The sequence below is a fragment of the Macrobrachium nipponense genome, chromosome 7 (assembly GCF_015104395.2).
Source record: "Macrobrachium nipponense isolate FS-2020 chromosome 7, ASM1510439v2, whole genome shotgun sequence".
Lineage (NCBI taxonomy): Eukaryota > Metazoa > Arthropoda > Malacostraca > Decapoda > Palaemonidae > Macrobrachium > Macrobrachium nipponense.
The window spans coordinates 11012537-11029067 of record NC_061109.1 but is presented as its reverse complement, the minus strand read 5'-3'; the positions used below and the strand labels follow the sequence as shown (position 1 = coordinate 11029067).

The 16531-nt window shown below is 41.4% G+C and overlaps 1 protein-coding gene across 1 annotated transcript in view; it reads right to left on the bottom strand.

The window, feature by feature from the left end:
- LOC135217537 (serine/threonine-protein kinase atr-like) overlaps positions 1-16531 on the bottom strand; it is a 796062-nt gene that overhangs the window by 640603 nt on the left and 138928 nt on the right. Inside the window, 2 exon segments of the mRNA XM_064253504.1 lie at positions 15014-15237; positions 15239-15291. Coding sequence (XP_064109574.1) covers positions 15014-15237; positions 15239-15291 — 277 coding nt within the window.

Below are 16531 nucleotides of genomic sequence, written 5' to 3'. Positions count from 1 at the left end.
CCAGGACCTCCTCTTCCTCATCGGGGCCCCATCTTTAGGAGGGAAAAAGGAAAAAAGGTGGTACTTTATCCACTAAAGGCATCAGGCAACAAATCCTGTACTTTATCAAAAAAAAACAAGCCAATCCTGACTCCTTTCCAAAAGCACATGATGTCAGGGCAGTAGCCACCTCAATTAATTACTTCCAGCATATGAATTTTGATGATTTAAAGAAGTATACCGGATGGAAATCGCCGACAGTGTTCAAAACGTCACTACCTTAAGTCCTTGGAAGCTCTGAAATTCCCCAGCAGTAGCAGCGGGTAACATAGTTTCCCCTGACTCTAGTTTGATATAGTGTCCCTTTTGTCTGGTTAGGGACACACACAGCTGATTACCATACTGATCTCATAGATGTTATCCCCTTATTTTTATGCTAGGGGATACATCATATTACAATGGTTACGGGTTTTGTATATTAAGTCATATACATTCCTGAGATATATATTTTTGTGATTGATCAAATATTTATGTAACTTTATATTAATTGCTATTTCTATTTTGATACATGTTGTTACACAGATTTATTATGATAGGTAATCATTTTACCTATTTGTATATATGTAAATTACCTTATATTATTAACATAATTATTTTTAAGGGTAATTTAAGCATAATTCTGATTTTGTTTTACTGTGTATTTGTATCTTTTTAGCAATTATATTCATTCATTTATTTGTATCTTTTATTTGAGACCTATTCTGTTTGCTTTCTTTACAATCTTGTGCTGTTTCTCTGGTACGATTTCGCGCAAGCGACACGAGCTGAGCCCAGAAAAAGGATTTTGACGTAAGGAAAAATCTATTTCTGGGCGATTGGCTTCGTGTCGCCACGAAATACCCCCCCTACCCGTCCCTTCGCTCAAGATTGTCTGCTAACTTCAGGATGGCCACCAGAGGCGCAGCAGTCGCAAGCATGGGATGGAGTAGTAGTAGTACGAGCTGCTCTCTCTGTGGGACGGCTCCCCTCTTGGAGGGTTTTGTAGTGGGAGATTTCTATTGGCATTTGGCTCGTGGTAGTGGTCTCACTCGCCTAGTGTTCATACCGACACCCTCCTAGAGGGTGAGGCGAGTCAGTTATACGACCTTTTTCTTTATTTTATTTATTCTCTGGTATGTGTTAGTACATTTACCCTAGAAATAATAGATTAAAGGATATTTCGCTGGCGACACGAGCCAATCGCCAGAATAGATTTTTCCTTACGTCAAAATCCTTTTTCTGGGCAAGGGTTCGTGTCGCCCAGTGAAATAATCCTTAAGTTCATTATTTCTAGGTAAATGATACTAACATTGTACCAGAGAACAAATAAATTCAGGAGGATGTCAGAATAACTGACTCGCTCACCCTAAATAAAAAGAGGGTGTCGGTATGGTTTCTGGGGCGAGTGAGACCACTACCACGAACCTCTTGTCATTTAGAATTCTCCTTCATCAGAATCCCCCTCCTGAAAGAGCTGATACACAGTCGGAGGCAGCAACTACTACTACTACGCGACCCACCACGCCGACTGTAGCGCCTCTGGTGGCCATCCTTGTCGTTAGATGCCAATCTTGGGCTGCAGGGCGGGGAACAGGGGGGGTGGGGGATTTCACTGGGCGACACAAACCCTTGCCCAGAAATAGATTTTTCCTTTGTCAAAATCCCTTTTCTGGGCTCAGTTCGTGTTGCTTCGTGAAAAAGTACCAGAGAATTAGCACAAGATTGGAAAAATAAGAAAGAGGAAGGTCTCAATAAAACGAAAGAAGTAAAGAGAAATAAATATAATCTGATTTGAGAGCTTACAAGTTATCATAAAATAAAGTTAACTTAAACTAATGAATGAAATTATATACAGTTAACCTTAAAATTACACTTAAACTAACTTATGATAACTTAACTAATACAAGTGAGGTTCAATAAGGCAGCACATCAAAGAAGAACACTCACTGAAACTTATATAAACATGAAAATTACAAAGCATCTCAATTATCTATTGGTGTGCTTCTCTAGCATAAAAATAAGAGGAGCAACATCGATCCATTACAGATAACATATATACAATTTAGATGTGGGGTGCCCCTAGCAAAAAAATAAGGGACACTCCACCATAGGTATCCTCCTAAGCAGCTAAGGTCTGAAGGACCAAAAGAGCATAACGGTAGGGTTGAGGTGCATTATGGTTGAGGCAGGTAGAAAGGAGATCTGGATCTTCGATACAACTACTGAGCATTGGTCAGGGGAAACTATGTTCCCCGCTGCCACTGCTGGAAATTTTAAAGATTCCAAGGACTTGAGATAATGACGCTTGAAAACTGTCGGCAATTTCCAGCCAGTATACTTCTTTAAGCCATCAAAGTTCATATGCTGGAAATAATTGATGGAGGTGGCTACTGCCCTGATGTCATGGGCTTTAGGAAATGAATCAGGGTTTGCTTGTTTAATAAAGTAAAGGATTTGTTGCCTAATTTCCTTTATTGAAATTGTAACACCTTTTTCCCTCATGAAGAGGGGGCCTGAGGATCTGAGGATGTCCTAGACAGAAAGGCTCGTAAAGTCGTCACCGGACAAAGAGAAGGGTCTTGAGGAAGAGGGATGACCTTCCAAGGGGCCCATCTCATCAAGGGGTCCTCGTTCTTTGCCAGAAAACTACGATCTGGAGATAATAAGACCTCTCCTGAGGGGAGGAATTCTACATGTCCAGCATCTCTGGAAAGGGCCGACAGTTCTGAAATTCTAGCTCCTGAGGCCAAACTTAGCAAAAATAGAGTTTTCCTCAGTAGCATTATATATGTGCAAGAAACGTTGTCAGTGTCTGAAGCCAGCTTGAGAACGTCATTCAAGAACCATGAGACTGAACTAGGTCTTTCAGAAGGTCTGAGCCTAGCACAAGCTTTAGGAATAGACGTAAAGTAGGAGTCTGTTAAGTCTATTTGAAAACCCAACTGAAAGATTTTCTTTAAAGCTGATTTATTAGTGGTAATAGTGCTAGCCGCTAATCCTTTTTCAAATAAAGATCTGAAAAAGGATATAGCCAGGTTGACTGTCATGGTTCTGGTGTTTGTTTCCTTCAGGAAAGTTGCTAACTTCTTAACAGCAGCATCATACTGTCTCAAAGTTGATTCCCTCTTATCTGATTCTAAGAAAAGAATATTTTGAGGATCGATATTTGCATCTCTTTTAGCCGCAAACTTCATGAAGTCCATAAAGTTACGGTTTTGAGAATTCCTGAGGAAGCGAACACAGTCCTCATTTGTACTGACTGAGATAGTTTGGGATTGGGGATCCGTCGAGGTCGGAGACCCAATTCCAGAAGCAGAGGATACCAGTTGCTCTTGGGCCAGTTCGGGGCTACTAGAGCTACTTGTCCCTTGAATGTCCTGAGTTTGTTCAGGACTTTCAATAGAAGATTCACTTAACCTTCTTGAACTGGGAATATCCTCCCCATCCGCTTAGCGAGGCATCTGTGTGGATATCCAACGCCGGAGGGGGATATTGAAGAGGAACTGACTTGGACAGGTTCTTTGTCTCCGCCCATGGACGGAGACGATTGGGAAGAATCTGCGGGATTACTGACAACTTGTCTTGAGATTTGACATTTGCTCTTGAGCGCCAAACTCAATTTATGTCTTTCAGTTTTGCTTTTAACAGAACATCTGTTACTGATGCAAACTGGAGTGAACCTAGGATCCTTTCCTGGTTTCTCCTTGATGCTCGTTTGCACTTGAGGAATTGCCTTACTGACTTGGTTATTTCTTTCTTTTGACCACAGGAATTGACAGATTGTGGGAGGTCAAGTCCCATTGAATGCCGAGCCATTGAAAACGAGACTCCGGAGTAAGTCTGGACTTTGTCCTGTTTATTTGGAACCCCAGATGTTCCAGAAACTGGATTACTTTGTTTGTGGCTTTGAGGCATTCCTCGACGGTTGACGCCCAAATCAGCCAATCGTCGAGGTACGCCACTACCATTATCCCTTGTGATCTCAGTTGTTGTACTACTACTTCCGCTATTTTCATGAATACCCTGGGGGCTACATTCAGCCCGAAGGGCATCACTTTGAAAGAGAATGCCTGGTCTCCCAACCTGAAGCCTAGGTATGGGCGGAAGTGTCTCGCGACTGGGATATGATAGTATGCGTCTGTAAGATCGATAGAGGTGGTGACGGCCCCACGGGGAAGTAAGGTCCGCACCTGCGAGATGGTCAGCATTTTGAACTTGTCGCAACGAATGAATAAGTTTAGCCGGGACAAGTCTAAGATTATTCTTCTTTTTGATGAGCCTTTCTTTGGCACGCTGAATAAGCGTCCTTGAAACTTTAAATGCTTGACTCTTGACACTACCTCTTTCTGAAGGAGCTCTTCCACATAATCTGTCAATTCCTTTGTTGGTAGTTGAAGGAATGATTTGGATGGAGGGGGACCTTTAATCCAACTCCATCCCAGCCCTTTGGACACAATGCTCTGTGCCCAATTGCTGAACCCCCACCTGTGACAGAAGAGGAACAGCCTCCCTCCTACCTGGGAGATCTCACTGTTGTTGTGCAGGGCGTGCTCCGCGCCCTCCACGGAAGTGTTTCCCCCTGTTGTTTGCCCTTCCGCCACCCCTCTGACGAAAGGCACCCCTAGCCCTGCTTCCCCTTGCAAACCTGTTAATGGTTTGGAAGGCTTGGCTTTCAAATACAGGGTTGAAAGCCGGGGAAACTGCGTAGGAGGTCGAGGGCTGGTTTTGTGGAGACAACAGGAGGATGGGCTGGTTTTGCCCCTTTGCAGCTGCCGGTTGCACGGGTTGAGAGACCGGAACTGCTTGGACAAAGTGTTGCTGCTGCTGCTTTTGATAGGGCGGGAACCTCTTAGTCTTTTTCAGCTTCTTAGCGCCAGCAGGAGGATTCTCCGGTTTCCTCTTACTGGAAAGACCCCAGCGAGCCCTAAGACTTTGGTTAAGTCTGGTTGCCTCATGCTGTACCTCATTCACAGCTGACTCTGGGAAGAGGTCCGCCCCCCCAGATGGTGGAAGAAAGCAGCTTGTTCGGCTCATGCCGAATTGTAGCCTCCTGCAGGACATGTTTCCTACAGTTCCTTCTAGCTACCACAAACTCGTACAGGTCTGACTATACCATTTGTGTCTGAGACTTTGTCAGGAGCTTAAACAAGGGCTCTGTACCATAAGTCAATGCAGCAACTTCCGTCATTACTAGCGAATTCAGAGTCCTGCCTAACCTTGTCCTCACCTTGAATTCGGCTTGGATAAGGCTATCTGGTAGCCTAGGGAGTTTCTCACCGAACTGATCCATGGCACAGTCCGGTTTGAGTTTTCCTACCGTGAATGTAGCTGGTAGGTTTTCCCAGAGTTCCCCAAAGGCTGGGAAGAGAGGGGACGTCGGGTCCAATTCCCTAAGCTGAGGAAGGGGTTCATCCTTCATGGCAGCTTGTATGGTGATCTCTGCTATCTTTGTTGTGAAGGGGAGTGGTGCCTCCTCCTCTGAAGCAAAGATTGTAAAAGGGCTTTTAAATGCCTGGAGTTTGGTGTTGGTACAGTCCCAATCCTCCAGGCAATGTACCCATTCCCTCTGAGCCTGATCGAGACTGTACAAAACAGTCTCCTTAGGGATCTTGTCTTCCCTATTCAAGGCTGCCTCCGTTAGCCTAGCATACCCCATGAAAGGAGGTTGTAGGCCGGCGGGATGGAACTCGAAGTCCTCGATCCTACGAGTTCCATAGTCCGGGATGGAGATCATGCCATCCTTGAAGGGAGCAAAGGCTGCTACCCTCCAAGGATTGCTCATAGAGAAGGCGGGAAGGGTGTTGTAGTCAGGCAACGGGGCAACTCCGGCGCCTGCTACAGGGAAAGCGGCTTGAGGTGCTTGGCTCAGCCCTGCCAGCCGATTCTCCTGGTCCGTCAGACGATCAGAAATATTCTGAATCGACTGACCGGACTGAGTCAACGTGGTGGAGATCTGTGCGAACATTTGGTCGAACCTGGTGTTCATCAAAGATCCGACCATGTCTCCTACCTGCTGCATGACCCCTGCCGTGAAAGCAACAGGATCGAAGGGACCAGCAGGACTGGCTCCGACAGGGGTCACCGGAGGAGCTCTGGCAGAGGGAGAAGGTACTGGCTCGGCAGGAGCGCGGACCTTCTCTTTAGAGGATTTACCTCTTGACCCTTTTGAGTGCGAAGAAGAAGAGGACTTCGCCTTCTCTGCTCCGGGATGGTGAGCCGGAGACTTACGAGAAGATGAAGAAGGACGACCGTCTTCTGCAGGGTCTTCTGCTCTCTTTGCCCCTTCACTTTGGGGACTACAGAGGCAGTAGGCGTACTAGCAGGGATCTATGATCCCGTGAAGCCTTGGAATGATGAGGAAGAAGGGACAGGTGAAGAAGATCCAGAAGCGTCCAAGGGAAGCCCTTGGGCGCCTAACAAACCTACCTCAACCAATAACTCACCCCCACCTACCGTCATTGGCTCTACGTTGAGGTCTGGAGTTGCGACGTCCACCGAGATGTCCTGGCCTCCTCCCTCCATCAGGGCCTGCTCCACCTGTTGCTGGATGGTGGCGATCGTCGGAGCTGCCGTGGCGGGGTCTACATACCCAGTCGGCTTACCGCCTGGGAAGATCTGGACAGCCATCTTCTTATCCAAGATATAAAGCTGCCCCTTCGGCGCATTCTTGCCGAAGCCACCTACCCAGGCCCGCAGGGTAGCCGACGCGGCGTCCTTAACGGCGGCAGCCTGAAAGAGAGGGTCATTGTAATCCTTACAACGAAGCCCCGAGGACGAATCATTAACATTTGACACGTATACCCATATAGCATTATAATACAGATTTATGTGATAGTATATACCAGGAAAGAGAAAAGGCCCCACACCGGTATATACTTACTCCGTCCGAAAACTGTTCCACCAGCTCGTAGCAGATGGAGCAAGCTTTGTGGTGCCAGACGATCAACTCGTTATGGCGGACAGCACATGGAGCATGGGACCTGCAGACCTCGTGCCCGCAGGGGTCCTGGAGGACGGCGTTGCATCCGGCCTCCTGACAGTTAGTAGCCTGTAAGTGGATAGATACATAAGTATCAACGTAATACACTAACAGGACCACTTATGATGCTCCGCTGCATACCGGAGTAGCATAAAATTTTTGGGCATAATCCCCCCCTGTAATCTTTGTGGAAGAAGGTCCATGGGACCTGGTAGAGAATACTCCGGTGTACACCGGAGAGGAGAGATTAGGTAAACCACATACTTTTCATACACCCATAAATGAGTTTCAAGGAGTAGTACACCACGCCGGAGAACGAGAGAGGATTACCCATAATTAAAAACTAGATAAATTAAATTGGAGCGTGTAGCTCCATCGTAAAAACCCCTCCGCCAACCACCGGGGCGCCCAGATAGCAAGCGAGCGCTCCGTCAGCAGACGAAGGGACTATGTACATAATGGGGAAAGCATGTAAGACCGGCAGATACCTCTTCCCCTACGATAGCTGGCGGAGCCAGCTACCCCTCCGCCAACCGAAGGGGCACCCGGATAGCAAGTAGGCGCTCCGTCAGCAGATGAAGGGATAAGATACATAACTAGAGGTAAGGAGGGGGGAAGAGGAATCGTAGCACAAGGAACGCCGGAGAAGGACCGATGCAAACAGAGGGGGGGTGGCCAACCCCCCCCTGATCACACCGGAGCTCCCCCGAAGCTCAAAGAGAATATGTGCGGTCCAGCAGTACTCCCAGCTGTCCAAAACTCCCGTGACCCCCCTAACAGGGGGGAGAAGGGAGTGGTGCTCGGATGGTTGCCATAGCGACCGTAAGCAAGCAAGGACAGACCCCCCCTCCACAAGGGAGGAGGGGAAGGGGACTGGGACTAGGGCGACCAGTGGTTCTACGCGATCGCAGGTGGACCAAGAGGTGATAATGCAACAAAACAGCCTAGGTCGAGCGACCACGTGAGCTCGAGAGGACCAAGGGGCGATAATGCAACAAAACTGATCACAGTTGGACCATGAGGAGATAATGCAACAAAACTGCCTAGGCTAAACTGATCGCCCTAACATGCAAACCCCTAAATGAAAAATACATCGTAAAAAGAGAGAGGGAAATCACGAGTGAGAGAGAAAGGGGACGTCCAGAAGTAGGCTAGTTCCCCGAAGGAAACAAGCCGACTGCTCAGAAGCTAGCCTTAGCCGACACGTAAAATGGAGGGCAACAGCCAGGATGCTGGACTAGAAGACATATAAAAGTAATCACTCAAAAGCCTAAACACCTAAACAAAGAGACATGCATGCATGAACACTAATCTAAGGCATAGGCAATGGATTTCCGAATAATACGATGTAAAATAAATAACGGGAACTTGTGAATCACGTGAAAGAACCCACAATAAAGGTAGAATTACACAGGATAGATACCACGGTATGGGGGACCGAGGAATCTAACCGAACATGAGGCGAGCCGGTTCGGCAGCCATGCGCCAGACCAGGTGACTATTATCGGACCTAAAAAACGGTAAAAATAGTTCCTGGCTGACAAAAAACTAGATTCAAACCTTTCGGGGTACTTAACTTAGCTGCGGCGATAGCTGCTAATTCCATGGTTCAAGTAAATCCACAAGAAAGTGCACAAAATACACGAGGTGAAAAATCACGTGTTCCCAAGTTCGCTAACGAAAAAGGATGGACACCAGAGGCGCTGCAGTCGGCGTGGTGGGTAGCATAGTAGTAGTAGTTGCTGACTCCGACTGTGTATCAGCTCTTTCAGGAGGGGGATTCTGATGAAGGAGAATTCTAAATGACAAGAGGTTCGTGGTAGTGGTCTCACTCGCCCCAGAAACCATACCGACACCCTCTTTTATTTAGGGTGAGCGAGTCAGTTATTCTGACATCCTCCTGAATTTATTTTTTCTCTGGTACAATGTTAGTATCATTTACCTAGAAATAATGAACTTAAGGATTATTTCACGAAGCGACACGAACTGAGCCCAGAAATGAAGTTTTTATTGGCGATTCGTTTCAACGTGATACCTCTCAAAACGCGGAGCAAAGTAAAACATTTTTTAATCAGGTATGAAACTCTTTCATTATAAATTTTAAAGCTTACTCATGGTCAAAAATTTTGTCTGGAAACTTTCCCCCTAAAATATTATTATTATTATTAGGGGTTAGTTTTTCCAGACCTCTGAGTCTCAAGTAGACTCTTCTCGGGCTGGTTCTCAGGGATCAATCCTGAGAAGAAGAAGAAGAAGAAGAAGAAAAAAAGAAAAAAAATTAGACTTTATTTGAGAAACCTGTCTTATTTTAAAAATCTATGATGTTATTAATTGAAAAATCCCTGCTTTCAGCAAGAATACTTTTCATTTCTGAATTCCGTAGATAAATAGATCTTTGCTGGGTCCAATTTGGGCACTCAACAAGCAAATGCTGTACTGTCATGGGTGTTTGACATCTGTTACATTTCACTGGGTCAGCATGTGGTGTTGACATCAAGTGACCATGTGAGAATCTTGTGTGTCCTATACGGAGCCTTGCTATGATCACCTCTTTTGATCTTTCCTCCTGTGAGGATGTCCTCCATGCATATACTTCAGTTTTTATGTTTTTAAGTTTATTTGTTGTTGGCACCAAGGCCAATCTCCTTTCTAATCCTGGTAAATCAATGGTTTAACAGATTTTACCCAGTCTGACACTGGGGCATGTGTAATTGTTGGAGGGATAGTGCAGGCTAATTTGGCAGCCGAGTCTGCATATTCATTTCCTTTTATTCCCACGTGTGCTGGGATCCAACATATTTCCATTGATATTCCTGATTGGAGGAGTTGATGAATTTTTATTTGAATTTCCTGTACTATTTGGTTTCCTGGTTTATACTGTCTTATTGCATCTATAGCGCTACGTGAGTCACTGAAAATAACAGACACTTGATTTTGCCTCAGATATCATATATCTCTAGAGCCATCTGTATGGCTGTCACTTCAGCAGTAAATACTGATGATATTAAAGGTAGGCTTTTATTTATTAACATATTTTTCGAATATGCAGATGCTCCTACTCCAACATAATTTTTGGAGCCGTCTGTATATACCATGAATTTGTTGCCTTTTCTTCTAATGTGCTCCAAAGCATGTTGGCAGTACATTTCTGTACTTGTCATTTGCTTTTTGAGTAGGTAAGAAAGGGAGGTACATATCTTTACTCGATTTAAAATCCATGGTGGTGGCAATTCCATTGGTGGGTGAAAAATTGGATCCATATTATGCAAGTTCATTATGTATCTAGCTCTTTTTGGGAAAGAGCTAATACTATTAACTGCTGTTACTAGATTACAGTTTTGGAAGCAGTCAGCTGCAGGAGACGATCCCGCTTGCATTGAAAGACCTCTTCGTATTGTTATCAAATTACGGTGATGTTTTAAGGGCAAAACACCTGCCTCTACCAAAAGTGAGTTTGTTGGGGACGATCGGAATGCTCCTGTGCACAATCGCACGCCTTCATGGTGCACTGCATCAAGAGATTTTAATGCAGATTCTGAGGCAGATGAATATATTGGACAGCAGTAATCTATTATGGATAAGACTGTTGCCTTATATATCATTAATAAAATGTCTCGCTTTGCTCCCCAATTAGTGTGTGATAACTTTTTTAATATGGCAAGGGCTTTGATGCCCTTGGCTTTAATGTATTTGATGTGCTCTCTCCAATTTAAATGTTGATCAAATATTACTCCTAGATACTTGATTTTTGTACAAAATTGTATTTCAGTGCTATAAAGATGAAGTTTGATTGTTTGGTTCGTCATCCATCTTTTGTCTTTGTCCCCCTAAAATAAAATTAAACAAAAATAGACTTGGTATTCTATAGAAAATGTGAATTTATTATTTCCTATAAAAGTTTCAGAGCACTGACTTTTTTACCAACTGAATCTTTAATGGTCTTCCATCACAAATTGTAAAATGTTTTCTTTGTTTACTCAAACACCTCTGGTGCTTGGCAAATCTGCTTCTCCTCTGTCATTCCTCTGATCCATGATCATTTCTGATAAAAAATTAATTCACAAACTTCAATATATTCACTACTTTCACAAGCAAAACTATCTGACATTTCAAGTTCAAAACAGAGTCTAATGTAGATCTAGTACTCTGTGACACAAATTGAGTTGGGAGTCAAAACTGTATTTTCTCGGATGTGCTACATTAGTCGAGCATTTACCATTTTCTCTAGTAATCTGCATAAATGACTTATTAAAGAAATTGGTCTGTAATTATTTACATTACTTGGATCCTTTCCAAGTTTGGGGATAGGAATTATTATGACATTTCATCATTCATCTGGAAATAAATTTCGAAGTCATAAATGATTATAAAACTGTAATAGGTTTGACTGCCAAAGACGCTAAGAGGCAGATCATCTCAATACAAATTTTGTCACCCCCAGGAGCAGATTTATTGCCGATTGAAAGAGCACATTCCAACTCTTCCATATTTAATCTTTTTATCAAAATATACCTGCATCTTCTATTATTTCAAAATTTATTGTTATTAATTCTATATTATTTTTCTTTGTGTGGAAGTGCTCATCTCAGTTTCTATCACTACTTACATTTGTTCAGCTTTTTCCTATTGCGTACATTACTTATTTCTTTTGGATCAAGTATTCTTTTTCCAATCTATTGATAGGGTGGTTAACATGTGTACGATTTATTTTCCTGAATTTTCCGTTTTTTTTTTTTTAGGTGTAGTATCAGAGATTTGATAAGCATTTCCTCCACAAAATGGTCCTCCCTTGAATTACTTCTTTTTAAATCTATTAGTTTCATTATGATCTTTTACATACTCAAATGGAGGGATATTCCTTATGTACAATTCATATTACTCTCAATCTGCTTTACAATTGTTATCATGGGTTACATGCTTGGCAGGACTATTTTCAAATAATGATATTGATATTGGGAAATGATCACTGGTGTACATCATAAATGTACTCCATCTAATCTGTCTACCCTACTAGTTGCACACTGAGTTAAGTCTCCTGAGGAAAATGTTCCATGTGCTTTTCAAATATACATGCTGAGCTCTTCATTATCTATACAACACATAGTTCCTCGGAAAAGTGGTTTTTGCACTCGGCTGCCAATCCTGTGGTCCGAAGTTTGATTCTCGGCTCAGCCAATGCAGAATCAGAAAAATTTATTTCCGGTGATAAAAATTCATTTCTCGATATAATGTGGTTAGGATCCGACAATAAGCTGCAGGTCCCGTTGCTTGGTGACCCATTGGTTCCTAGCCCCGTAAAAATATCTAATCCTTTGGGCCAGCCCTAGGAGAGCTGTTAATCAGCTCAATGGTCTGGTAAAACTAAGATATACTTAACCTATACAACACATCATTTGAACCTATGAATTCTTCTAATTTACTTCCTGCTCTATTTTTATTAATACATTTATGGTCCCATGATGGGTTGTAGGCATTTAAATCACCTACTATTAATGCAGATTCTTTGACATTGTTAAGAATTTTTTAAGTTCATCAATGTTGTAATTTTTATTAGCTAAGTTGTGTAAATAAAAAATTACAGTTACAATTTTTTTGGATTTTAACACCTCATATTTGCAAGTCAGTGATGTTTCAGTAATGTTTACAGGTACTTTGTCATAACTACTTTGTTGTGTGCATATATGGCTGTACTAAAATTTCCTTCTTTCTCTCTGGATGGAGATGCTAAAAGCTTGAGAGAAGATATGAGAATATTGAGGTAGATTATGGGAATATCATTGCTCGAGAGATTGGAAACTTGAAATAAGAAGAGCAGGATTAGTAAAGATTACAGTGATAAAAGTGTCACGATTGAGATGGTACGGGCATGTGTTGAGGATGGATGACGAGGAGGGAGTGAAGAGGACTTGGGAGGAATCTGTTCAGAGGAAGAAGATCGAGAGGGAGACAAGAGAATTAGAAGGCAAGATAAAGTGAAGGAAGGTATAGAGAGAAGTGGTTTGGTGGAGGATGATGCCTCTGATAGAAGGCAGTGAAGAAGGAGCATCAGGCAACCAACCCTTTAATGTAGGATGTAGGGGTAACGGTGGGGAAAGAAGAAGATACTCTTTGGCTGACTTGTTGTAAACATAACATCATTGGTTCATATTATTTTAGTAATCATTGTATTTCTCCTAGATGTAATCTGGTCTGCAGACCATTTATAGACCATTTACATTCCACTGTAGTATAATATAGCTACTGAAAATATGTTAAAGTGGTCGAGTTATGCTCCTTTCTACATTTTATCAAATTGGATGTTTTCTAATAATGTAAAACATTTATCTGTTTTTCTTTGTAATATATTAAGTGTTCAATGCCCTTGCAACCTTTTCATGGGTGTTCAAATCATTGGTTCTTTTTTTCTATATTTCATAAAATGTGCTATAATGTTTGTTAAAGTAACAGCCTTTTGTTATGCTTTTGTTCTTATTGCACAACTCACAAAAGTCATTACACCCACAAAAGTTACGTGTATTTCATTTCATTTGCTCCTGTTGCACCAATCATTGGTGATGAAGTAATCTCTTATCCCTTGATATAACCATTCTTATCTATGGTACACTTCTCTTCTATCTATTCAGTTTTGGATATCTCCTCTCATAGTTTTTAGGAGATAAAGGCATATGCTTAACTTGTATTTGTTTGTGTTCTTTCTTCATATCTTTTGTCTCTGATTTAGCTGATGTTTCTCTAATAATAGCCTGTTTCTTCAATTTGGGTGGTGTTCTCTCCATAGGTCTCTTTTTATCTTTAATTTTCAGTCCATCACAACCTTCATATGAACATCATATGCATAGCTTTTTATCAGAGTGGAACATTTACGGTACATATTCCTATTTCTTAGTATCTATTGCTTTCTATGAAACAAATTTATTCTTGCATCATAGAAAAGCAACAATGGGGGCTGTGATATTCATGAAAACATTAGAAAAAATCTGCTGTTGACTGTGATTAACTGTACACTCAGCAGGTTGAAGATGTAGGAAAACATGACATGCACAAGAGCTTCATTTACCTCATTTACTTTTAAACATAACCTAGATGTTGACAGTTCTGTTGGTGGGTTTGAATAAAAGCAATAGCACATTCCTAGAAAAGCCGTAACCTTGATTTTGACAAATTTTGATGGTGGATTTATAAGGATAAACAATATTCATGATTTTTTTTTATCATGATGATAACCCACAATCTTTATCTCAGGAGATACCCCACAAATGGTTATGCTCAGGTCCTGTGGCAGCAGTGGGACAGGTCATCCCAGTTCCTGGGGAGGATTCTTCACAGTCGGACCTATCATCCTCATCTCCACAGTTGCCTCTCATATTCATAACCCTGACAACTTAAAATTTTGGATTATATACCTCTATGTGACACAAAATTGGTAAGCCCTGTCACCTTCTACAATGATCTCTCTTGAGAGTGCCACAGCCAACAACGGCTCCCAATCCAAAACGTCCTTTACAAGTCTCCAGTGAAATATATAAACATAATACATAATATATATATACTACTATTAATGCTCAGGGTACTGCCTTACTGACACAGCTCTTTGAATTCTGTAATAATGGGTTATGATTCTGTTTTAAGACTTGGACAACTTATGTTTTTCCCCTTAAACTGAGGTTTGAGCAATAATGATATAAGTAATAGACTTCTTGTGAAACAAATGTAACATTCTAAAAATAAAATTTTAAATGCATTCAAATTTTCCCTACTCCTAACCCTGCTTTCCTACTGTCAAAGGTTACAACTGCATGAAGAGAGAACGTTATCTTCAATTGGGAACTAAGGGATTAAAGTAAGTACAGCACAGTACCCACCTACAACAGTTCTTTTAATTTGGAGAACCTTTGTTGGAGAATGTTTCATAACAAATGGAATGGCAATAAAACTAATTGTTTGTATGCAAAAACTAATTTAAACAATTAACATTCATGCTTTCAAAAACCCAAACAAATAAATGTTACTTATTACCTGACATGTTTTCAAGGGTCCCTGGTACTTGAAGACTTTTTGACAATTTTAAAATCAACTCCTCTTGGAAGACCTTCAGCAAAGACGGAAGACAGGGCTTTAGACACTGTATCAGATTTGCAAGAGAAAGTTCAAAAGATGGAGCATCATCATTTTCAATATCCATCTGACAATTATTAGGACTATCTTCCAGTGGGGACTCAGTAACCTTTGACTTTAATTCTTGACACTGCCAAAACATACGCTCCCTCTACACACTGTAGCATATAGTCCAGTCTCTGAAAAATAGATGCATACATTGTATAATACAAATACAGTATAGCATTTTAGATGCAAATATCCATGAATGCAGAAAACACTAAAACATATTTATAATACAAAGGAATATTAATCTAGATATAATTTTCTTGCCTTAACAGTTCAAAATACCTTTACCTGTCAGGCCAGATAAAGTAGCCAATTCAAACTCAATGTAAATATAAAAATAGAAACTAATACTGTTATAGTTTTTCAATCAGTGACCTGCCCCAAAAATCTGGATAGCATCATCATGTTCCTTCAACTAGTCTTGCTAATAAACAAACATTTTTATAGCAAAAGAAGAACCTGCCATTTGTTTGTTTACCAAGCTTCTTCATTATTTCCAATTTAGAGAAGATAAAAAATAATTGTCAGTACCTTTTTTCTTGTATTCATACTTTGGTAAAAGATATTAAGGTCCCTGGGAATTTATTTCACATTGTCAATTCTACATTTTATACCGATTACTTACTGTATCCTTGCCTTTGCAGGATGAGCGTATAACTGTCAAAAGGGCAATGCAAACCACACCAACCACCAAACTTTTTATTTATTTTTTCTACACATACTATTCTAACCATTCCTCAATAACTTGAGGGTAAATGAAAGGCCATTTTGTTGCTAAAAGTTGGGTTCAAGCTTTAGGATACGATATGATTTTTGTCATTAACTGGAACCTCCAAAACATGCTTGACCGTTGGCGTCAAAGAAGCTCAAAATTCCATTCACAAAGGCTATCCAAGGGCCTAAACAACTGACTGTTCATGCCAATGAAAAAGTGAATGTTGTATATAATGCAATCTGATTGACCAGACAATCCATATAGAAAGAGGTATCAGAAACAAACAGTCTTTCTGATGAATCAGCATTACCTGCAAATCCTCTTAACATGTGATTCCTGCACATCTTAATTGTGTTTTTGTAAAGAAAACAAATAATTGAATAAATCTTAAGCCAACATGCAGCTAAATGCCTCATCATGTTCATAAGATCATCATTTGGGGTGCAAATATTATTATCTTGGAGTGATTCCAAACAGTATGTATTGAGCTACAGTGTTCCCCCCAGACTCCCACGATTAGCTAGAACCCACAGCAGTTGAAACCCCTATAAAAACACTTAAAACTGCCTATTTTGTTAGGTAAGACTCAAGAAAAACCCACAAAAAATGTTTATACCAGTTTTTTTTTAATAGTTATCACAAAAAGTGCATTTTAT